This window comes from Coenobita brevimanus, chromosome 100 (assembly GCF_032717465.1).
Source record: "Coenobita brevimanus isolate Jiangsu-jjx chromosome 100, ASM3271746v2, whole genome shotgun sequence".
NCBI lineage: Eukaryota > Metazoa > Arthropoda > Malacostraca > Decapoda > Coenobitidae > Coenobita > Coenobita brevimanus.
Genome location: NC_137053.1, coordinates 17,466,480 through 17,490,899, shown reverse-complemented (window position 1 = coordinate 17,490,899; position 24,420 = coordinate 17,466,480). Strand labels below are relative to the sequence as shown.

The 24,420-nt window shown below is 41.2% G+C and overlaps 1 protein-coding gene across 1 annotated transcript in view; it reads left to right on the top strand.

The window, feature by feature from the left end:
- Positions 1–283: 283 nt before the first annotated feature.
- The window catches only part of LOC145414600 (uncharacterized), a 39,278-nt gene continuing 15,141 nt past the window's right edge, over positions 284–24,420 (top strand). The window contains exon 1 of the mRNA XM_080284126.1: positions 284–371. Coding sequence (XP_080140252.1) covers positions 284–371 — 88 coding nt within the window. The remainder of the gene's footprint in view (positions 372–24,420) is intronic.

Sequence of the window (24,420 nt, the reverse complement as noted above, 5' to 3'; positions counted from 1 at the left end):
AGAAGACCTTTGATGAACTCAAGCATGCGCTGACAAGCTCCCCAGTATTGCTGTACCCAGATCAGAGTCAGCCATTCATTCTGGACTGTGATGCTGGTGACCATGGTACTGGTGGAGTCCTGTTGCAGAAGAAGGATGACAAATAGTATTTGGTGACGAATTACAGCAAGAAGCTCAGCCCACCAGGGCGGAACTACTATGCAACCCTTGAGGAGCTCTGGCAGTGATGAAGGGCCTTGGTTTCTTCCATCCCTACTTGTATGGGTCCTACTTCATCATCAGAATGGATCATGCTGCTAAAGATGCTAAGGAATCAGAAAGAACAACTGGCAAGCTGGCTCGGGAAACTGGACCAGCACTGTCCTGCGCTGGTACAGACGTCGGAATAAGTTCGTTTCCTTTTCTGTGGACTAAGGCGTTTGTAACGCTGCTCGATGGAGAGCTACCCCCTCCTCCTCCCTTCCTCATAGTCCCACACTCCCACCCAACCCCCCCACTTTTCTCTCCAACCCCATAACCCCACCCGGTACCTTCCATGCTCTCGCTCACAGCCAGCTAGGGGTTTCTGTACTTCTAGCACCTCTCTAATTACGTGTAGTCCGAACAACTAATAAAGAAATAGCACAGTATATACATAAACCAAGTTAGGAAAAACTTACTGCACTGAGAGAGAGAGAGAGAGAGAGAGAGAGAGAGAGAGAGAGAGAGAGAGAAAGAGAGAGAGAGAGAGTTAAAAGACAGGGGGCGACAGGCGGAGAGGGAGAGGGAGTGGAATAATGAGAATTGAGAGTGCAGTTAAAGAGAAAGTAAAAAGAGGAGAGGCGAGGAGAGGCAAGGAGAGAACAACGAGAGTTAAGAAACAGAGAGTGAGAAGAGACAGTGAGAGGTGAAATGAGATACAAGCAGTGTGAAAGGGAAAGAGAAAAGGGTGATGTGAATCGGAAGGCTGGGATACAGGAAGGAGAGACAAAAGGGGAGACAGCTGAGAGAAAATTGGAATGGAGCTAACACAGAAACAGAGATAACAAAAGGAGAAAGTGGGAAAGCGAGCTACGGAACGGAACATTGAGAACGATATGAGAAAAATTAGAAAAGAAGACAAGGTAACGGGGAGGAGGAAGAAAGTGTGTTATTATGGGAAGGACGCAGGGAAAGAACTAAGCAGGATAAGACGAAAGCATTGAGGCTGAGTAGGACGAATGACATTCAAGTGAAAAGGGACGGAGAGAAATAGAGAAATCAGAGAAATCTGCAGAGAGAAAGTAGAGATTACTGGTGGGAAGAAAACAGGTTAATTCTTAGGGCAAGAAAGGGGAGGGGGATGTTAAGAAGGGAAGACAAGGGGAGGGAGAGGGAGGGAGGAAGGGAGAGAAAGACAGTGGGAAGAGCGGAATGAAAGAAGAGATTTCGGGTGACAGGGAGAGACGGAGAGAGGAGAGAGAAAAAAGAGCATGCACTTGTTAATGGGGACACAAAGCAGTGAAGGAAATGGGTTTAGTACAAGTAAAGAATTACGGAGAGAGTAATGCAGAAAAAAGGTAACACATGTGACAAATGAAAAAAAGTAAGACAAAGTTGTGACAGAGGGAGGAGGAAGAGTGAGGTAAGGAGGGAGTGACAAAGGGGGAGACAGACGAAGGAAAGGCGAGAGGGATGAAGGTAGGGACTGAGCAGAGAGCTATAAAGAAAGAGGAAGGAGGGAAAATGAAACTGGGGATGAGACAGAGGATCCAGAAAGAGAGATGAGGGGGGGAGGGGGGGGCAGTACACAGCCAGGCACAGACAGATAGGTCGACAAATATTCAGAAAGTGTGTGTGTGTGTGTGTGTGTGTGTGTGTGTGTGTGTGTGTGTGTGTGTGTGTGTGTGTGTGTGTGTGTGCTTCCGTCCTGTGTCACTTCTATAACATTGTTCCATTTTTTCACCTCCGTGTTTTCCTCTTCTCTGCTTCAGTTTCTCTTCTCACTTTTCTTATCAGTATTTCTCCTGATTGTTCTTACCATTCCAAGTCTCTCTCTCTCTCTCTCTCTCTCTCTCTCTCTGGGAATAGAGAGATTGTTCTCACAGTCTATATCTCCTTAATACGGCCACTTCCTGAGTTGCTGTGGAATTTTGGTCGCTTGAAAAAGATATACGTCGATTTAAAAAGAGTTCAGGAGACTAAGGTATCAGGTTCCCCTGAGGGTTGTGGAACTTTTTTAGTACAAACTCGTAGACTACGAGGTCAGCTTATTAAAGTGTTTAAAACCTGAATGGGTTTCACAATCATTACGTACAAAGTTGCTTACTCTTAACACGGACTCGGCACACAACCATGGTTGGAAACCGTAAATGAGAAAATTTACCAGCAGAATTACGTGAAAACTTTTTCACTGGCAAGATCTGCTCCAAATGGAACTGACTCAACATGGATGTTGTATACAATAGACAAGTTTAAGGCAGACTAGAATAAATGTGAACTGGATATGCATTCACAGGCAAACATGAAGTATCTCCACGGTATTGGCTGCATAGTCATTAAGATCCTAACTTTTCCTTGCAACTACTCTCTCTCTCACTGTGTGTGTGTGTGTGTGTGTGTGTGTGTGTGTGTGTGTGTAAAAGAGGTGTCTACTACCGCAACATTTAATCACAACAGATTTATTCTGTGTGTGTGTGTGTGTGTGTGTGTGTGTGTGTAAAAGAGGTGTCTACTATTGCAACATTTATTAACAGCAGATTTATTCTCTCTCTCTCTCTCTCTCTCTCTCTCTCTCACACACACACACACACACACAGTGTGGTAAACCTTTTCCTAACTTGGTTTATGATATATACTGTACTATTTATTAGTTGTTTGGACTAGACGTAATGGGGTGCTTCTGAAAAGCCTAGTATTCCGGTAGATGTCACTACCATTGGGACAAACACATTCCCCGCGTTGTTTAAAAAGCATATATTTCTTTGTTAAATATCTACACTTGTGTGAAACCGTGAATCATAGTAATGTCATATACTGTAATATAAATAATACAAATAGAACACGTATATATAACGTAGCGTGAAGAGTTTATATTTGTCATAAACGGAAATTAAAATAATATCGATGGAATGTGATGGTCCTACATCATTTAATGTATGCTACATTTATTGCAAGTTAGGTTCATAATACATAGTTTGTTCAGCTTGTAAATTATTCCTAGTAGGTATCTTGACTCATTCAGTCTATATGTGGGCTGAAATTTAATGCTGAGTAAATACTGGGACACAACATTTTGCTCACTCCCTTCATGCATGCGCACAAGACAGTCCAGTGTTTAAGTTTCTTCACGAGAGATTTGTTTTCAAAACAAACGCACTAGGGCTAATGCTTAAAATAATACAATTTAGACTAGGCTACTTGTGGTCTGGTTAGGTTAGTCAAAGTAAGATACTGTAATTGCTTTGGAGAGTTTGAGGGGGCATTGTCTGGGCAACACCACGGCCATCTCAAACCGTGGCAACACGGGTCTTGTGGTGTGCATGGATGAAAGGAGTGAGCAAAATGTTGAGTCCCAGTATTTACTCAACATTAAATTTCTGCCTACATATAGACTGAATGAGTCAAGACACCCACTAGGCGTAATTACAGTCTGAACAAACTATGTATTAAGAACCTAATTTGCACTAAATGCAGCAGAAGTTTAATAATATAGGACCACTGAAATGGTGGGTTGCCATCATATTCCATCAATAATATTTTTAATTTCCATTTATGATAAATATAAACAATTCACGCTACGTTATATATACGTGTTCTATTTGTATTATTTATATTACAGTATATGACATTACTATGATTCACTTTCACATAACAGTGTAGATATTTAACAAAGAAAAATATTCTAATTAAACAGCGGGGGGAATGTGTTTGTCTCAGTGGTGGTGACATCTACCAGGATACCAGCTTTGAAAGCACCCAATTAGAGAGGTGCTTGAAGTACAGAAACCCCTAGCTGGCTGTGAGCGAGAGTATGGGGGTTACCTGGTGGGGTTATGGGGTAGGAGAGAAAAGTGGGGGGGGGGGAGTGTGGGACTATGAGGAAGGGAGGAGGAGGGGGTAGCTCTCCATCGAGCAGTGTTACAAACACGGAAAAGGAAACGAATTTATTCCAACGTCTGTACATGGCAATACTGACAGCCTGAGTTGTCAGCCTTGTGACCCAGAGTGATGGTTGCGTAGTAAAAAAGATCACAGTAAGAAATCCATCATCTGACATTGGCCAGGGCCAGCGTCAGATGATAAAGATCTGAGGAGGATGAAGATGGAGGATGCAGATTTACAACAAGTGCTAGAGTGGCTGCAGTGGAATACAGTGCAACCATCCTGGGAAGAAGCTTCCAGGTTAAGCCCTGTGACCATGAGCTACTGGAGTCAGTGGGACCTTCGTTTGAACTACTGGGAGACACCCGATGGCCGCAGCAAGTATTGGCAATTGTTAGTTCCAAAGAACATGAGGTCTGGGATCTTGGACGAGTCTCATAACCAGATCACTAGTCGGCATCTTGGAGTGAAGAAAACTCTAAGCTGGCTGTGACAGAGGTTCTACTGGATTGGCATGCATCAGGATGTTGAAGAGTGGTGTTGGGCCTGTGATGTGTGTTGTGCCAACATGGAACCCAAAAAACACGGTTACACCCCTCTTCAGCTGTACCCAGTTGGTGCACTGATAGAAAGAGTTGCAGTGGACATTGCTGGACCTCTGCCACTCACTGAAAGAGGAATCTCGTATGTGTCACCATGGACTACTTCACAAAGTGGCCAGAAGCCTATACTATCCCTGATCCGGAGGCTGAGACTGTTGCTCAGGTGATCGTTGATCAGTTTTTCTGTCATTTTGGGATGCCACAGGAGCTACATTCAGACCAGGGTAGAAACTTCGGGTCTGCTGTGTTCCGTGAGTGCTGCATGTTACTGGGGATCATGAAGACTAGGACGACCCCACAAAGACCACAGTCAGAAGGGTTGTGGAGAAATTCAACTGGACCCTGGGACAAGAATTGGCCAAGTACTGCATAGAGGGACAAAAGGAATGGGACCAGAAATTACCCACTTTGCTGATGGCATATTGGTCTGCATCCCATGAGTCGACTGGCTACACCCCTGCAAAACTCTTGTTGGGCCATGAGTTATGCTTACCCGTTGACTTATTGATGGGAAGACCATCTGGTGAAGAGCTGCCTACAGACACCTCCAGCTATGAGATGCATCTTCAGGAAAGACTGGCTGAGGTATTTCACCAAGTGTAAGGAACCTTCAAGTTCTCAGGAGTGATGGAGTGTAAGTATGATGCCAAGGCAAATGATGTGAGCTTCAAGAATGGTGACAGAGTTTGGTTATACAATCCTCAGTGGAAGAAGGGACAGTCACTGAAGCTGCAGAGCCTGTGGGATGGGCCTTACACTGTGTTGGACTGCCTATCAGACATAAAGTATTGGATTCGGGGCGGCAGGAAATCTCACCCAAAGGTGGTACACGTGAACCATCTGTGGCAGTACCATGGACCAGGACAGTACAGCTGGGACGTCCCCAAGGAATCGCGCTGTTCCACAGCAGAGGATGTTCAGGAGGACCATAGAACTTAAGTTCAAGAGGATGCTGACAGTTTCCCAAGGGAAGATGTGAGTCATGAAAAGGACCAAGACCTTCCTGGAGGGGTGGACTGTGGAGAAGCAAGGACGTCGTTGGAAGCAGCACAGAAAACCTGATATGTTGAAGGATTATTTTGTGTATAGTTAGAAGTTTCATTTGGATTAGTTATGCTTGTATATACTGTGTAGTTTTGTTGGGACAACAAAGAGCTAGGAAAGGGGTAGTGTTAAGAAGTGGGATTTGCCAATTAGGTGCTCGAGAAGCTTCTCGGTATTTTGCATATGATAGTTCCAGTACCAGTACGAGTCAGAGTTGCCAGTTTGCATGCTGTTAGTGAGCGTAGTTATTTTGTAAGTTGTACATTAATTTTTGTGCTCTTTTTCTTTATGACCTTTTATTTATGTGATTGTTAAATTATGTAATTGAAATTAAATTTTTGAAAAAAAATTTACAGTTAGGTAATTTAAGAAAACTCTTGCATGTTTGTCTCCAAGTTAGTAACAGTGCTCTCTCTCTCTCTGGAATACACCAGAACTATTGTTCTCGTAGAATGTAGATATTTCTCGAACAGTGCAAGCTTATATAAGGATGGGGAGGAGACTAGAGCATGTTTTTAGTCGGTTTTCAGTTCAGTTAGAGTGTAGTGCAGTGTCAGTGCAATGTCAGTGACGTTTGTACATATTTTCGGTACTTGTGAAAACAGTGATGTGTTATTGAAGTTTGTACATCATTGGAACTTGTAATATCAGTGAAGTGTTGTCAGGCATTAAGTGTAATAACAGTGAAGTGTTGTCAAGCATTAAGTGTAATAGAAGTAAAGTTTGTATAGCTCCAGTGCTTGTGAGAACAGTGAAATGAAGTTGGAATGCATTCAGTGGAGTTGTTTGACAATTAAAGACAGTGAACTTTAAGAAGCTAGTGTTTATTTTTGCCTCAGCTGATCCTGTGTGCTGTACACCTAAAGTCTGACAATAAGGAGAACAACTCACTGGGCAACGTCCTTACTGTACTGAACTACTGCTGTTGGAGCCTGTAGCAGTGTGGGGTGGTGACGTAACACTGGTGTCAAGAGTGTGGATTATTTAAATTCTGCAGTGAGTCTAATCTTCGACCTGGATGCAAGAGGTGTGCAGACAAGATCCCAAGCTGGGCAGGAGGACGAGGTGTCATTGGCGGCAATCACCAAGCTATTACAGGAACTGAATGAAGGACAGAAGTAACTCAAAGAACTAATACAGGCAATAGGTATACTATTAAAGGCAACTAGGGAACAACTAGTGGCACAACATGAACAAAAAGAACGTTATGAGCAACTTCAAGAGGCATCAGAGAAGCAACAGAGAGAATTCCAACCGAGGATGCAAGGACAGCTAGATGTTTTCATGGGGGAAATGAAGGAAAAACAGCAACAGCTTAAGGAGGAAGTAGATGCCGAGCTGGTGCAGCAGAAGTATGAGAGGGCAGTGTAGCTTGCTACTAGCCACAAGGGTGCTGCAGTGGAAATTCTGGGCCAGATGTCAGTAGAGAGGATGCAGATGGAGGATGAAGACTTACAGCCAGTGTTAGAATGGCTGCAACGGAGTACAGTGCAACCTTCTTGAAAAGAAGTTTCCATGTTAAGCCCTGCAACCAAGAGCTACTGGAGTCAGTGAAACCTTCTTCATTTGAACAATGGACTACTGGAGCATCAGTGTGAGACACCCGATGGCCTCAGCAAGTATTGGCAACTGGTGGTTTCGAAGAAGATGAGGTCCGAGATCTTGGATGAGTCTCATAACCAGATCACTAGTGCGCACCTGGGAGTGAAGAAAGCTCTAAGCCAGCTGCAGCAGAGGTGGTCCTACTGGATTGGTATGTGCCACGATGTTGAAGAGTGGTGTCAGGCCTGTGATGTGTGTTGTGCCAAGAAGGGACCCAACAAACGTGGTTGTATCCCTCTTCAGCTGTACCAAGTTGGTGCACTGATGGAAAGAGTTGCAGTGGACATTGCTGGACTTCTGCCACTCACTAAAAGAGGAAACTGGTATATAAGTGTCGCCATGGACCACTTCACAAAGTGGCCAGAAGTATATGCCATCCCCAGTCAAAAGGCTGCAACTGTTGCTTAGGTGTTGATTGATCAGTTTTCTGTCGTTCTGGGATGCCATAAGAGCTACATTCAGACCAGGGTAGAAACTTCGAGTCTGCTGTGTTTCGTGAATGCTGCAAGTTACTGGGGATCAAAAAGACCAGGATGACCCCACTAAGGGTACAGTCAGATGGGATGGTGGAGAAATTCAGCTGGACCCTGGGACAAGAACTGGCCAAGTACTACGTAGATGAACAGACAGAATGGGACCAGAAATTACCAGCATTACTAATGGCATATGAGACTGCATCCCATGAGTCTACCGGTTACACCCCTGCAAAACTGACGTTGGGCCACGAGTTACACGTACCTGTTGACTTGTTATTGGGAAGACCACCTGGTGAAGAGCTGCCTACAGCCACCACTGGCTATGCGAAGCATCTTCAGGAAAGGTTGGCTGAGGTACAGTCGTGGTCATAAATAATCACCTATCCTCCAGTACCCCGTGCCTCAGGCTGCTTCCTTTATGCGCGGCAAGTCACAGAGGGGAAGGAGGGGCTGAGAGGGAGGGGCCAGAGAGAGAAGAGAAGGTGGGGGGGGGGAGGGACGAGCGATGGTGCGGGGGTGGACTGAGGGAAGGGAGGGTGGGTAGGGAGGGGAGGGAGAATGAATGCGAAGTGGTTGTCATATTGTCTTTTTTTTTTTTTTTCATGCAGGGCGCGATATAAATAAGTTAATATTCGGTAGATAAGGATGCCTTAAACCTTATTACCGGCGTCAGATAACAAATTTTAGACAGGTGGTGATATCAACGGCTGGCTCATGAGAGAAATATACTGACTTGACAGATCAAATATTAGTGAGGAGCCAGATATTTCTCTTTTATCTTTATATTTTTGACTTCGGACGCAGAATGGAGTCTGGATGGCTTTGACTTCCGTAATGTTTAAGAAACGTCCTTTACCCTTACATGTAATTAATTTTGAAACTAAATATCATATGCAACCTGTGACATGGCTGTGTCCACAGTAAATATGATCATCATCTCGGTATACACTCCCTCTATACAGGCATATCATGTCAACTATTTTATGGCATCTCTGTATGAAAAGGCTGTTTAAACTAAATGTGCATAAAAGGTAAATATTTGAAGTCTGTGCACATGGGTGGATATGATACCGATATCTCTCATAAAATGTTAGAAGGAAACTGAAACAAAATCCTACCCAAACTCCCAAAAATATATCTGTGTCAATGTTTACTGACACTGGTAAAGCCAAAGCAACCATTAAAGCCTTAGTAAGTAATCCAGTGGCCTCCTGCCTCAATAACCTCTTGCTATCTTCACGGCACCGAGGAAACAATGTTGTCGATGGTTTGCTGGTTTCGTCTGAACAGTTCCACCTCGTCCTTGGTGTGCTGGGGGAGGCGGGCCTATGTCTTCTCGTTCTCTGCCACCCACGCGTTGACAACCTGGGCCCACACAGTCTCGATGTCTTTGCACTGATGTTTGATCTGTCACGTCAGTATATTTCTCTCACAAGCCAGCCCTGGATATCACCACCTGTCTAAAGATTATTATCTTACGCCGCTATGCAAGATGTAATGCAGCATTATCTACCGAATATGAACTCCTGTATATTATGCCCTAAATGAAAGAAAACAGGAAAATAATGTGACCACCACTTCGCATTTCATTCTCCCTCTCCTACCTACCCTACCTCCCCTCCCTCACTCTACCCTTTCACAATCACTCGTCCCCCCACCCACCTTCCCTTCCTGGTTGCTTTGGCTTTACCAATGTCGGTAAACATTGACACAGATATATTTTGGGAGTTTGGGTAGGATTTCGTTTCAGTTTCCTTCTAACATTTTTATAAGAGATATCGTTATTATATCCACTCATGTGCACAGACTTCAAATTTATTTATGCTTTATGCACAGTTAGTTTAAACAGCCTTTTCATACAGAGATGCCATAAAATAGTTGACATGATATGCCTGTATAGAGGGAGTGTATACCGAGAGGATGATTATATTTACTGTGGACACAGCCATATCACAGGTTGCATATGATATTTAGTTTCAAAATTAATTACATGTAAGGGCAAAGGAGGTTTCTTAAACATTATGGAAGCCAAAGCCATTCAGACTCCATTCTGCGTCCGAAGTCAAAATATACTGATAAAAGAGAAATATCTGGCTCCGCACTAATATTTGATCTGTCAAGTCAGTATATTTCTCTCATGAGCCAGCCGTTGATATCACCATCTGTCTAAAATTTGTTATCTGACGCCGGTAATAAGGTTTAAGGCATCCTTATCTACCGAATATTAACTTATTTATATCGCGCCCTGCATGAAAAAAAAAAAAAAAAGACAATATGACAACCACTTCGCATTCATTCTCCCTCCCCTACCTACCCACCCTCCCTTCCCTCAGTCCACCCCCGCACCATCGCTCGTCCCTCCCCCCCCCACCTTCTCTTCTCTCTCTGGCCCCTCCCTCTCAGCCCCTCCTTCCCCTCTGTGACTTGCCGCGCATAAAGGAGGCAGCCTGAGGCACGGGGTACTGGAGGATAGGTGATTATTTATGACCACGACTGTGTATCATCAAGTGCGAGGAGCCCTTACGTTTTCAGAAGAGGTGATGAAGTGCAAGTAAGATGCCAAGGCAGGTGAGGTGAGCTTCAAGGATGGTGACCAAATTTGGTTATAATCCTCAGCGGAAGAACGGACAGTCACTGAAGCTGCAGAGCCCATGGGATGGGCCTTACACTGTGTTGGACAGCCTATCAGACATAACGTATCGGATTCGGGGAGGCAGGAAATCTCGCCCAAAGCTGGTACACGTGAACCATCTGTGGCAGTACCATGGACCAGGACAGTACAGCTGGGACGTCCCCGGGGATTCGCGATCTCCCGCTGCCAAGGATATAGAGAAGGACCATGGAGGTGAACTGCATGAGGATGCTGACAGTTTCCCAAGAGAAGATATGAATCATGAAGAGGACCAAGACCTTATTGGAGGGGCGGACTGTGTGGAGGAGCAAGGACGTCGTTGGATGTGGAACAGGAGAAGACCTGAGAAGTTGAAAGATTATCTTGTGTATAGTTAGATGTTTCATTAGGATTAGTTATGCTTATATATACTGTGTAGCTTTCTAGGGACAACAAAGAACTAGGGAGAGGGGTAGTGTTAAGAATTGGAATTTGCCAATTAGGTGCTCGATGAGCATCTCGGCATTTCGCGTATGGTAGTTCCGGTACCAGTACAAGTCAGAGTTGCCAGTTTGCCTGCTGTTAGTGAGCATAGTCATTTTGTAAGTTGTAGATTTATTTTTGTGCTCTTTTTTCTTTATGACCTTTTATTTCTGTGATTTTTAAATTATATAATTGAAATTAAGTTTGTATGGTAAATAGTTTACAGTGTTATGTAAGAAAACTCTTGCATGTTTTGTTTGTCTCCGAGGTCGTAACTGTGCTCTCTCTTTCTGGAATACACCAGAACTGTTGTTCTCGTAGAATATAGATCATTTTCGAGCAATGCAAGCATACATAAGGTTGGGGAGGAGACTAGAGCAAGCTTTCAGCCGGTTTTAAGTTCAGTTAGAGTGTAGTGCACCGTCAGTCCAGTGTCAGTGAAGTTTGTACATAATGTCGGTATTGTGAAAACAGTGAAGTGTTGTCAAGCATTAAGTGTAATAACAGTGAAGTGTTGCCAAGCATTAAGTGTAATAATAGTGAAGTGTTGTCAAGCACTAAATGTACTAACAGTGAAGTGTTGTCAAGCATAAGTGTAATAACAGTGAACTGTTGTCAAGCATTAAATGTAAGAACAGCGAAGTGTTGTCAAGCATTAAGTGTAATGAGAGTGAAGTGTTGTCAAGCATTAAGTGTAATAACAGTGAAGTGTTGCCAAGCACTAAGTATAATAACAGTGAAGTGTTGTCAAGCACTAAATGTACTAACAGTGAAGTGTTGTCAAGCATTAAGTGAAATAACAGTGAAGTGTTGTCAAGCATTAAATGTAAGAACAGCGAAGTGTTGTCAAGCATTAAGTGTAATAAGAGTGAAGTGTTGTCAAGCATTAAGTGTAATAACAGCGAAGTGTTGTGAAGTATTAAGTATAACAGCAGTTAGTAAAGTTTGTATAGATCCACTGCTTGTGAAAACAGTGAAGTTGGATAGCATTCAGTGGAATTATTTGGCAAATAAAGACAGTGAACTTTAAGAAGCCAGTGTTTATTTTCGCCTCAGCTGATTTTGTGTTGTACACCTAAAGGCTGACCATAAGTAGAACAACTCACTGGACAACGTCCTTCCTGTACTGAACTACTGCTGTTGGAGCCTGTGGCAGTGTGGGGTGGGGACGTAACAATATATATATATATATATATATATATATATATATATATATATATATATATATATATATATATATATATATGGTAGAGTGTGCGTTTCGTACACGGGTGAACCAGGGTTCGCGCCCCGCCAGGGTAATAAAATTTGGGAGTGTTCACCCAGTCACGTACTGCATTGGCGGACACAAGGGGTGCTGTGGTTGAACCAGTGTCGCTTACTATAAAGTATGCTTGCACCCAGTCGGCTTGCGCGGGCCGATTACACTTGGTTCATTGACTACATGCACATCCAAAGCCACTTTAACACTACAATTACACTTACAAGCACTTCTCACCCTACATACAATCTCTACCAGACAGCCTAAGCCACTTGGTACAGATACATTTGCTGTATCGTCCCGACTTCGGTCGGGATAGGCCGGTCCTGCAGTGGGTACTCAAACGGCTGATGATGATGATATATGTAATTTACATACATACATACATACTAAGAGACAGACAGACAGACAGACAAACACAGACAGAGGGCGTCCAAGAAGGAAAGGCATAACTTTCGAAAATGATAAATGGTGGATTTCAAAGCAAAAAATGCTATATCAACCTGTGTCCATATCCCAATAATTACGGAACTACAGTTACGAACGGCCTTACGGGTGAAGTATGAAGGAGACCATTTCCGCCTGTAAGGTTATCAGAAACGATAGCTCAGTAATGATTCAGAGTTGGACACATGTTCATATAACATTATTTGCATAGGCTGTCATCTGTCATTTCCCAGGGTTATGCCCTTTCCTCCTAGGATGCTCTCTCTCTCTCTCTCTCTCTCTCTCTCTCTCTCTCTCTCTCTCTCTCTCTCTCTCTCTCTCTCTCTAATGTGTGTGTGTGTGTGTGTGTGTGTGTGTGTGTGTGTTCTTACCTAATTGTTCTTACCTAATTGTATCTTTACAGGAATGAGTCAAGCTCGTACTGTCCCGTGTCTTAAACCATATTTATCGTACATATCCCTAAATTTGTGAATTGTTTTGGCACACACTATTCCATTCGGTAGTGCATTCCATTGATCAATTGCTTTGTTTGGGAAACTGAATTTCCTTACGTCTTTATCACCTCTCTTCTTATGCAGTTTTTTGCAGTGTCCTTTTGCTGATGCTTCTCCATATGTTAAGTAATCATTTATGTATATTTTCTCCTTCCCTGATATGCACTTATATAGCATTATCATGTCACCTCTTATCCTTCTCTCCTGTAGTATTGGTAGATTCAGTTTATTTAGTCTTTCTTCGTAGCTTAGGTCCCTTAAGCTTGGTATCCATCTTGTAGCGGCCCTTTGAACTTTTTCAATCTTGTCTATGTGTTTTTTGAGATGAGGACTCCAGACTACTGATGCATATTCCAGGGTTGGTCTAATGAATGATGTTATTATCCTTCTTAGCATGTCTTCATTTATGTATGTGAATGCTATTCTCATATTTGCAAGCAGTGTATACATGTTCCGTACCTTCTCGCTGATGTGGTCAGCCGGAGATAGTCAGTTATTGATAATCACACCTAGGTCCTTCTGTCTTTCTGATGTGTATAGGGTTTTATTTCCTAACTCATAATCCCAATCAGGTCTTTTTCCACTTTTACTAAACTTGATTACATGACACTTGTCCACATTGAATTCCATTTGCCATGTATTACTCCATTCATGAAGTTTATTTAAATCTTCTTGTAGCTCTTTACAAGAGTCTGTGTTAGTAATTCTCCTTTGTATTTTTGCATCATCTGCAAACATATTCAGATAGCTCTCATTTCCAGTGTTACTGTTTATATAATTTATATACACTAAAAACATGATTGGTGCCAGCACTGAACCCTGTGGTACTCCACTTGTCACTTCTTTCCATGATGAGTAGTTTCCTCTTAGTACTGTTCTCATTTCTCTTTTTATGAGAAAATCTTGCATCCAACAAAACAGTTTGCCTCGAATTCCTCCTTGATGGTACAGTTTCCATAAAAGTCTTTGGTGTGGTACTGTGTCAAAAGCTTTCTTGAAATTTAAATAGATACTGTCCACCCCTCCTTCTCTTTCCTGTATTGTGTTTGTTACTCTATCATAGTAGCTCAACAGATTAGTTACACATGACTTTCCTTTTCTGAAACCAAACTGTCTTTCTGTTATCATACTGTGTTCTTCTAGATGATTTACCCAAGCTTTTCTTATAAGCTTACAACACTGGTCAGTGATACTGGTCGGTAGTTGAGTGGATTTTGTCTATTTGCTTTCTTGAATAAGGGGACAATATTTGCTTTTTTTCCAAATATCAGGTAGTTTACCTTGACTCAAGGATTTCTTGAAAATTAAAAATAATGGTTTACTTAACTCCTTTGCACATTCTCGTAGTACCCAACATGAAATTTCATCAGGACCACTTGCTTTTCCTCTGTCTAATTTACTTAACTCCTCCTGTATTACTTTTTCTGCTATTTCTATATCTGGTAGTATGTGTGGACATGCATGTTCCATATAGTCCCTCTGAAAATTTTTTTCTTCTGTAAAAACTAATTGGAAATTCTTATTTAGTGCTTCACAAATATCTTTCTCTTGTGTATAAGTGATTCCCTCGTCCGTAATGGATTGTATTATATCTTTTACTTTGGTTTTGCTTCTGATATAGCTGTAAAACAGCTTTGGTTGATCACTACTTTTATTTATTATATCCTCCTCAAACTGTTTTTGGGCATCCCTCCTTATTCTTGTATAATCGTTTCTTGCCTGTTTGTAATTATTATACACCCTTTCACTAGTGTGTCTTCTGTACCTATTCCACAACAAATCTCTTCTTTCTTATGATTTTTTACAATCTGTATTGAACCATTTCTGTATTTTCTTATCTGCTTCTTTGTGCTGTGGGATGTACTTCTGGACTCCTATTTCATAAAATTCACATAATTTTTTATATACAGCATTTAAATCTTGTCCTCTAAGCTCATTTTCCCAATCAACTTCTAATAAATACTTCCTTGGGTCTTGATAATTTCCCGTATTATAGTTTAGGCTCTTTTTGTAACTTTCATTGCTGTTAACTATGTCATATGCTATTCTGAAGTTGTAATTTAGTACTGCATGATCGCTTTTGCCGAGTGGAGGGTGATATATTAAACTGTCAATATCATTTTCTTGCCTAGTAAATATTAGATCTAGCACTGAAGGTACATCGAGTCCTCTTTTTCTGGTGGTTTCCCTCACATGTTGCGTTAGGAAAAACTCTTGCACGAGATCCAGGAGCTTTTGGTCCCAACAGCTTTCTTGGCTAATTATATCTAAAGTATTCCAATTTATATTTGTATTAAAATCTCCAGGTAGTATAATTCTTTCCGATTTCTCTTCCATTTTATGTAGTAATGATCTTAAACTCTGAATTGTACTCTCTGCCAGGTCCTCATATTCGTCTCTTTACCATGTGTTTGATCTGGGTGGCATGTACAAATTGGCTACAATTACTATCCTTTCAGTGTGTTGATCTCTACTGCAATCAGTTCTACTTGTGATGGTATATCTAGTTGTATTTCATTGACTTTTAGATTTTTCTTAGTTAATATTATAATTCCTCCTCCTTTTTTTCAGTTTCTGTCTCTTCTCCATATATTGTATTCCTCTAAGTTTAGTATGTCACTGGATATCCTTGGTGTTAATTTTGTTTCAGTTAGGCATATTATTTGTGGTTCATTTGCTCTGACATAATCATTCATCTCTAGTAATTTAGATACCATTCCATCCACATTTGAGTACATCAACTTTATCACCTTGTTTATATACTTGTCATGATATGGTTTTACTATCTTCCTCCTTTTTATTCCATCCTGTTTGTGTACCACTTTCGTAACTGCAATCCTATTACTTTGTAAAAAAAAAATTCTTCTTCTCCTCTTCTGATCTTCCCTCATTTTTTGTTTTTGCTTCCTCCCTTTTCTCTTTCAGTAATTCCAGTTCCTCTTGTGTTAGGCATCTTTTTATCCATACATTTTTGAACTCCTCTTTTTCCATAAGATTCTTTGCATTTTTTAGTATCTCCTCCACAATGTTTACACTCTGGAAAGCCACCTTTAGAGGTCTTGTCCTGCTTTTCTCGTATTTCCCTAACCTTTTGTGTTCCTCTATGTCTTTACTACAGATTTCCTCTGATACTTCTTTCAGTAAGCTCATTACATTTGCCATCTCCTTTTTGTCTCTTGTGATCTTGTTTTTTTTTACTTCTTCCTCTTCTATACCAGTGATTACTACAGATTTGTTTATATCTACTGAATCTCTGACTAACTTTGGGTTGTTTTGGATTATTCTTTTCACTTCCTGTTTAATGCTTTTTTTCCTCCACCCTTGTTTCTAAGTCTTTCTTTACTTTCACCATTTCAGCATACGTGGTTTCCACATCATTTTTGTAGCTTTGTGTGTGTGTGTGTGTGTTTCTGTATATATATATATATATATATATATATATATATATATATATATATATATATATATATATATATATATATATATATATATATATATATCATCATCATTATCAGCCGTTTGAGTATCCACTGCAGGACCGGCCTATCCCGACCGAAGTCGGGACGATACAGCCAATGTATCTCTACCAAGTGGCTTAGGCTGTCTGGTAGAGATTTTATGTAGGGTGAGAAGTGCTTTTATGTGTAAATGGTGTTGGAGTGGCTTTGGACGCGTGTGTAGTCTGTGAACCACGTATAATCGGCCCGCGCAAGCCGACTGAGTGCAAGCATACTTTACAGTAAGCAACACTGGTTCAACCACAGCACCCCTCATGTCCGCCAAAGTAGTACACGGCTGGGTGAACACTCCCAGAATTTATTACCCTGGCCGGGCGCGAACCCTGGTTCACCCGTGTACAAAACTCACACTACCACTGTACCACAGAGGCTCCATATATATATATATATATATATATATATATATATATATATATATATATATATATATATATACAGTATATTCATTCATTCATTCATAATCCAATCCTACGTTGCCCCATGAGGAACGTAGGAGTCCGGGGCTTGGCAAATTCGTCCTGACAAGATGAGAGTAACCAGCCTCACTCATCCCTGTGTGCCATTACGTGAGCAATAAACCCCAACCACCCCTTCGATACAAAATTTCACCAGCTCAGTCTGATTGGTGCGCCGCTATTCCCGATGTCACTAATCAAGGAAAAACTGCCACTCTTCACCAGATTATTTAATTTTCCATATCAAAGTCGATCAACTAAACTCCGTTCATTTTATGTGCCCTCTTTGCCACTAAAAGGAAGGGAGAAATTATAACATTATTTTACTCACTGCTATAAGGAAGAGAGGCTGTAATATAGACAAATAAAATAAAACAGTTGGTGGGCTGTCTTCCATCTCGGTTTGGGGACGGTAATTATTCTTTCTTTCTTTAAATATCGATAAGCTGTATTTTACATCCATTTCATGTATTTGTCCATCAAAACAAAAATAATCTGTGTTATGAGAAATATGTAACGATTCTTCGTTAAGAAATATTAGCACGACACAGCCGAAGGTCGTACGTTATGATCACGAACAATAACAAACTCACGAGTGTCTACTGCCCCGCTGGACCTGCTGTACAAAGATCATGGAAAACCGTTGCATAGAAAAATGGGCAGTGCCTAGACTGAAGTATGTCCTGAAGTCTAGAGGAATACCCTGTTCAGGGTACACCATTGGCTTGTTGTTTTGAATTTTTGTATGGTATTTTGGTGCCCTCGGCTTCATCGGATTTCGGCCGGCGGTGTCGTCACTGCACGATTTCGGCTTTAAACATTGTACAATTTTCCTATGAAAAACTCTGCAGATTTTCTTCAGCATTTTGGAGATGAAGCATTGTTCCTTCAGAAAGGTAAATTATATGGTTTTCAAAACAAAGGTGCGGCTAGAGACTTGTATATATGTGATGAATGCTGTCACACCCGGTGTGCATTCACGGCTTCTGTAGTAAAATTTTCCTGCATTTATCGCACTAAAGCATATCTAGGAAATTAGTATAACTACTAAAGAGATTTTTAAAGATATGCGACTTCTGTGGTCTCTGCAAGAGTAGCCAGACTTCCATATTGAACTAGCTGGCGATCAGTGGCAACTCTTGAGTTAGTGACGGTGGGAATTACCCACTAAACCACCAGGTGCCAAAATCTGGTTATATGGTTACCACCCAGCGTAGTAAATGGTTTCCTGGTATACAGGAAAACGTTTGGCTTGTCACTCAGTGTAGAGTCATCCACAGTCAGAAAGAAGAGGAAAGAATGAAAGAAAGTATGACCGAAGAGGGAGTGTAAAGTCACCAGTAGGCAGAAGGACAACGAAAAAATGAAGGAAAAAAAGACAGAAGAGGATGGAAGGAAAGAAGGATGGAGGAGAGGAAAGGGCAGACACCCGAGAGCAGCACTACATCGAGTAAGTGGATGGTGAATGCCCCCCCCATATATATATATATATATATATATATATATATATATATATATATATATATATATATATATATATATATATATATATCCAGATCAATACAGAATAAAGGTACTGTCACCACATGGATCCTCTGATCACAATCTCGTCAAAGCCTCACTAGTTAGCTCCTCCAAACCTCCCCTTTCTGAACCTGTCAGGATGGCCCGATGGCAGTTTGATAGGGCAAACTGGGATGGATTTAGAAATCATCTTGCTGACATTCCATGGCAGTCTTTCTTCTCTAGTGATGCCAGTTCTACCCAGTCCTACATCTGCGACTTAATACTAGCTGGTATGGATTTCTTTATACCGAGTCAACAGTTCACTAAGAGACAGAACTCTCCAAAATGGTTTAATACCAACTGTGCCAGAGCAACAGCCTAAAAGTCATTAGCGTACAGAATAACTCTTACTTAAAATAAAAAATATTTGAATCACTCTCTGATTTTAAAATTGTTGGAAACCATGTAAGGTCTGTAATAAATCTCCCTAATCAAACTTTCTTCAATATCAAGCATCAAAACTACTTAACAACCCTAATGACAATAGAATATTCTGGTCAACCGTCAATTCTTTCAATAAAAACTTTAACAAGACATCATCCATTCCCCCACTAAAACCTTCCGATACCAACATCACAAATGACTCGCGTGGGAAAGCAGATATCTTTGCCAGTACATTTCCCAGAAATTCTACCATAGAGGAAGGCATCCAGAACGTCCCAGTACGAGAACTTGAGTCTAGCGAAATTTTTCCACTTAAAATTCAGACAACACACGTAAAATTCATCCCAGAAAATTTATCTACCAAAAAAGCTCCAGGACCAGACGGAATTTCTCTAGTTGTTTTGAAAAAGTTTTCCCCAGAACTTGCCTCTGTTCTAGCTAAAATATTAAGACTATGCGTACGTACTTCTTCATTCCCTAAATCACTGAAAGAAGCCAATATCCACCCAGTTCCAAAGAAAGGAAGTTCCTCTGCCCCTCCTAATTACAGACCAATAGCTCTCACATCTTCTCTTAGTAAAGTATTTGAAATTTTAGTTAATAAGCATATAGTTAAAGACCTTGAATCCAACAACTTAATTAGTAATAGACAATATGGTTTTTCCATGAAAAATCCACCATTGACATACTCAGTCTCCTGACTCATACCATTCATCAATCAGTCGACCTACATGGAGAAACTCATGCAGTAGCCCTTGATATTTCTAAAGCTTTCGACAGAGTGTGGCACCATTCCCTGTTGCCGAAACTCCCTTGCTATGGACTAATGTCTTCTGTTCCTCTGCTTTCATCATATCTCAGCAACAGAAAAAAAAAGAGTAGAAGTAGATAATGTATATTCCAATGTCCACTCAAGTAACGCCGGCATGTCACAGGGATCAGTTCTGGCACCAACCCTGTTCCTGGTTCATATTAATGATCTCTTCTCTGTCACCCACAGTCCCATCCATTCATATGCAGATGACTCAACACTTCATAGTTCATTCACACTCAAACACCCATTTACAGAGTCTAATATCTCAAACTCTCAACTCAGTACAGCCATCTTCATAAATCAAGACTTATCTATGATAAATGAATGGGGACAAAACAACCTTCTCTTATTTAATGCTAGTAAAACCAAATATATACATTTTAATAGACAGATATTGCCGGATTCATATATTACCTTCAATGCTACTAATATTCCTATCTCCAAAAGTATTGAAATTCTCGGTGCCTCACTTAACAATGCTCTCAGCTGGACCTCTCATGTCAGTTCACTTGCTAAAACCGCCTCTAAGAAACTTGAATTATTGTACAGAATCCATAACTTCTTCACTGACGAGCAGTTAGCTATAATTTATAAGAGTCACGTGCGCTCTCAGCTTGAATGTTGGTCACCTTTGTGAAGTGGATGTGGAGAATTTGCATTAAAACAACTATACAAAATTCAGAACAAAGCTGTCAGAATTGTTAATAACCCTGCTATTATAAATAAACTATCTCCCCTACAAGTAAGAAGGAATGTTGCCTCTCTTGTATTATTTTACAGGTATTTTTGTAGCAAAAGCTCAGACGAAGTTGTATCCATTCTGCCACCTTTCTATGCTTTCCCTCGTGCTACAATGGCATCTGGCAGCGCTCATGACTCGAACGTCACTCAGACATATTGCAGAACTTCTGCCTATCAGATTTCTTTCATTCCCCGAACTGCATCTCTCTGAAACTCGCTTCCTAGAGTTGATTCCCTCAAAACTACAACCTACAGTGGTTCAAGTCTGTTACAGATATTTTATGAACAGAGGACACCAGCAATCTGCTGTATAGATTAGTTTTTTTTTTTAATTCATTTGTTTTTCCTTGCTCTGTTCTGTTTTATATATATATATATATATATATATATATATATATATATATATATATATATATATATATATATATATATATATATATATAAAACAGAACAGAGGAAGGGAAAACAAATGAATTAAAAAAAAACTAATCTATACAGCAGATTGCTGGTGTCCTCTGTTCATAAAATATCTGTATATAAATATATATATATATATATATATATATATATATATATATATATATATATATATATATATATATATATATATATGTAAGAATACTCCCCCAGTATCCCTGCTTGTCGTACAAGGCGACTAAAAGGGTTGACGGAGGATTAGTGCCCCTCCCCGGAAAACAACTAACTAAAAAGACGAACAAGAAGCCTCGGACATGGACTGACCAAAAGATGATGACCAAGGACCGGACAAAGGACATGGTAATTGCAACATGGAATATAAGAGGTGCGAATGATGAGGTGAATGAGAGATTGTACAGGTGCTTGAGGGTGAGAAAGTTGATGTGTGTGGAGTAACTGAAACTAAATGGAGAGGTGAGAGTGTGAGAGAATGGGAGTATGGATGGGGTATATGTGCTGGAGTAGGTGAGAATGAGAGGGCAAAAGAAGGAGTGTGTATAGTTGTGAGTAAAAGATGGAAGAAGAACATAAGAGAGAATGGATTAGTTGAGTCAAGGATTGTGTGAGTAAGATTGAAAGTTGGAATACAAATGTGGGCGATTGTGTGCATGTATGTGCCAACGCAAGATCGTGCAAGCAGAGTGAGAGAAGAGTTCTGGACAAATGTGGAAGTGTGCATGGAAAAGTTTGGAAGGAATGAGAGAGTGTTTTTGATTGGTGATATGAATGGTAAAGTAGGGAATGTGAAGGTGGTTGGAATAGTTGGTGAGTGGGGTGTGCCTGCTGAGATAGATGAGAATGGCAGTGCGTTAGTGGACATTTGTGCTGGGAGGGGGTTGGTGATAGCCAATACCCTCTTCAGGCATAAAATGATCCACAGGTATAAATGGCGAGTGATGAGAAGGGTGGGTGGTGAACTGAATGAAAGGAAGGCAATGATTGATTATGTGTGTGTGGATGAAAAGATGTGTAATGGATGCAAGAGCTTATAGAGGTTTGGGGGAGTGGACTTTCTGACCACGACTTGGTGGTGGCCAGAATCAAGATCCAAATATGATGGAGAAATAGAAGGGAAGGACGGGAAGAAGGAGTATTTGCAAGAGGAGTGGAAAGGTTACAAGAGAATGAGAAAAAGGCAGAATATAAGAGAAAAGTTGAGGAACGATTGGGCAAATATGAATTGGAGCAGATTGGGGACATGGAAGGTGTGTGCAGGATATTCACAGAAGAAGTATGTGCAGCATGTGATGTGGTGTATGGGATGAAGAGAAGACGGAGGGGGGTGCAAGGAACAGCGTGGTGGAATGAAGAGGTGAGACAGGCTGTGGCACAAAAGAAGAAAGCATACAATGAATGGATGAGAAATATGAGCGTGGAAGAAGTTCAGAGGCGGAAAAGAGAGTTACATGTAGAAAGAAAGAGATAGGTGAAAAGATTAGTAAGAGAGAGTAAGAAGAGAGTGGATAAGGGATTTGGAAGGAATTTGAGTGTAAAGTGGAGGGACTGTAAGAAAATGTTCTAGAAAGAGGTAAAGAGAGTAAGACAGGGCGGAAGTGAAGTCAGCAGGGGAGTGAAAGATAAAAATGGTAGATTACTAGTGGAGAAGGGAGAAAAAGTGAGCAGATGGAGAGAACACTTTAAGGAATTGATGAACATAGAGGATGGAAGTAATATGAATATAAGTGGCTGAGGAATGGCTGGGAGGAGGAGGGACGTGAGAAGACAGGAAGAAATCAGTAAGATAGAAGTTGTGGAAGCAATGAAGAAAGTTAAATTGGGGAGTGTGTGGTGAAATGCTGAAGCATGAGGGAGAGATAGTAGTAGAATGGATGTGGAAGATGTGCAGATCGGCCTGGGAGGAAGGTAGAGTCCCGGAGGATTGGAAGTCAGGTATAATTATTCCCTTGTACAAAGGAAAAGGGCAAAAAGAAGTGTATGGTAATCATAGGGGCATTTGTCTTCTTAGTATAATAGGAAAAGTGCATGGTAGGATACTTATTGACAGAGTTAGAGAAATAACAGAGGAATTAGTTGGAGAAGAACAGGGAGACTTTAGGAAGGGAAGAGGTTGTGTAGATCAGATATTCATTCTTAGATCTTTGGTGGAGAAGTTTCTAGAGAAGGGAAAGTTGTATGCGGCTTTCATGGATTTGTAGAAAGCATATGACAGGGTGGATAGAATATATGGAATAGATGGGAAGTTGCTGAATGCTGTGAAGAGTATGTATGATGGTGCTAAGGCTGCAGTGCGTGTGGATGGTGAACTGAGTGAATTTTTCTCTTTGAAGGTTGGGTTGAAACAGGGATGTGTCATGTCTCCATGGTTGTTCAATCTGTACATGGATGGGGTAATAAAAGAGGTACAAGATAAGGTAGTGGATGTTGGAGTGGCCCTGGTGAGAGAGAGTAGTGTTTGGAAACTCTCTGTACTGTTGTTTGCAGATGATACTGTGTTGTTGAGTGAAGACGAAGGGGAGCTGCAGGGCTTGGTGGATGAGTTTGGGAGAATGTGTAAGAAATGGAATCTAAATGTGAATGCAGGAAAGACGAAAGTGATGGTCTTTGAGAGAGGTGAAGTCAGTGAATGTACAGTGAGGTTGGATGGTGAGGAATTGGAAAATGTGAGTACGTTTAAGTACTTGGGTAGTGTGATGAGTATGGATGGAGGTTTGGAGGGTGAAGTGCTTGAAAGGGTACAGCAGGGAAGAAAGGTTGCTGGTTCCTTGAAAGCAGTGATAAGAAACAGGGAAGTGAGCATGGAAGTGAAAAAGTTACTACATGACAGTATTGTGATACCAACTCTAACGTATGGAAGTGAAGCTTGTACGTTGTTGGAAGAACACAAGTCAAGAGTGAGAGCAGTGGAAATGAGTTATTAAAGAGGGGCCTGTGATGTCATATGGAGAGACAGGCTGACAAATGAGGATATAAAGGAGCGTTATGGTGCGGATGTGGATGTGATAGGAAGCGTTAAGAGGAATACACTGAGGTGGTTTGGCCATGTGGAAAGGATGGAGGGTGAAACACTGAAGAAGAGAGTGTATGTGAGTGAGGTGGAGGGGGGGAGAGAGAGGGGGAGGCCGAGGATGAGATGGAGGGATGGGGTGGAGAGGTATATGAGAGAGGGGTGTGTGAGTTGGGAGCAGGGCAGTGAAATGGCGAGGGACAGGGCGACGTGGAGGCGATTTGTTTGTGGCCACCGCGAACAGGATTGAGGCGTCTGGCAGTATATATATATATATATATATATATATATATATATATATATATATATATATATATATATATATATATATGTGTGTGTGTGTGTGTGTGTGTGTGTGTGTGCGTGTCTGTCTGTCTGTCTGTTTGTGTATAATAGCTCAGGCACCAGGCTTTGCCGG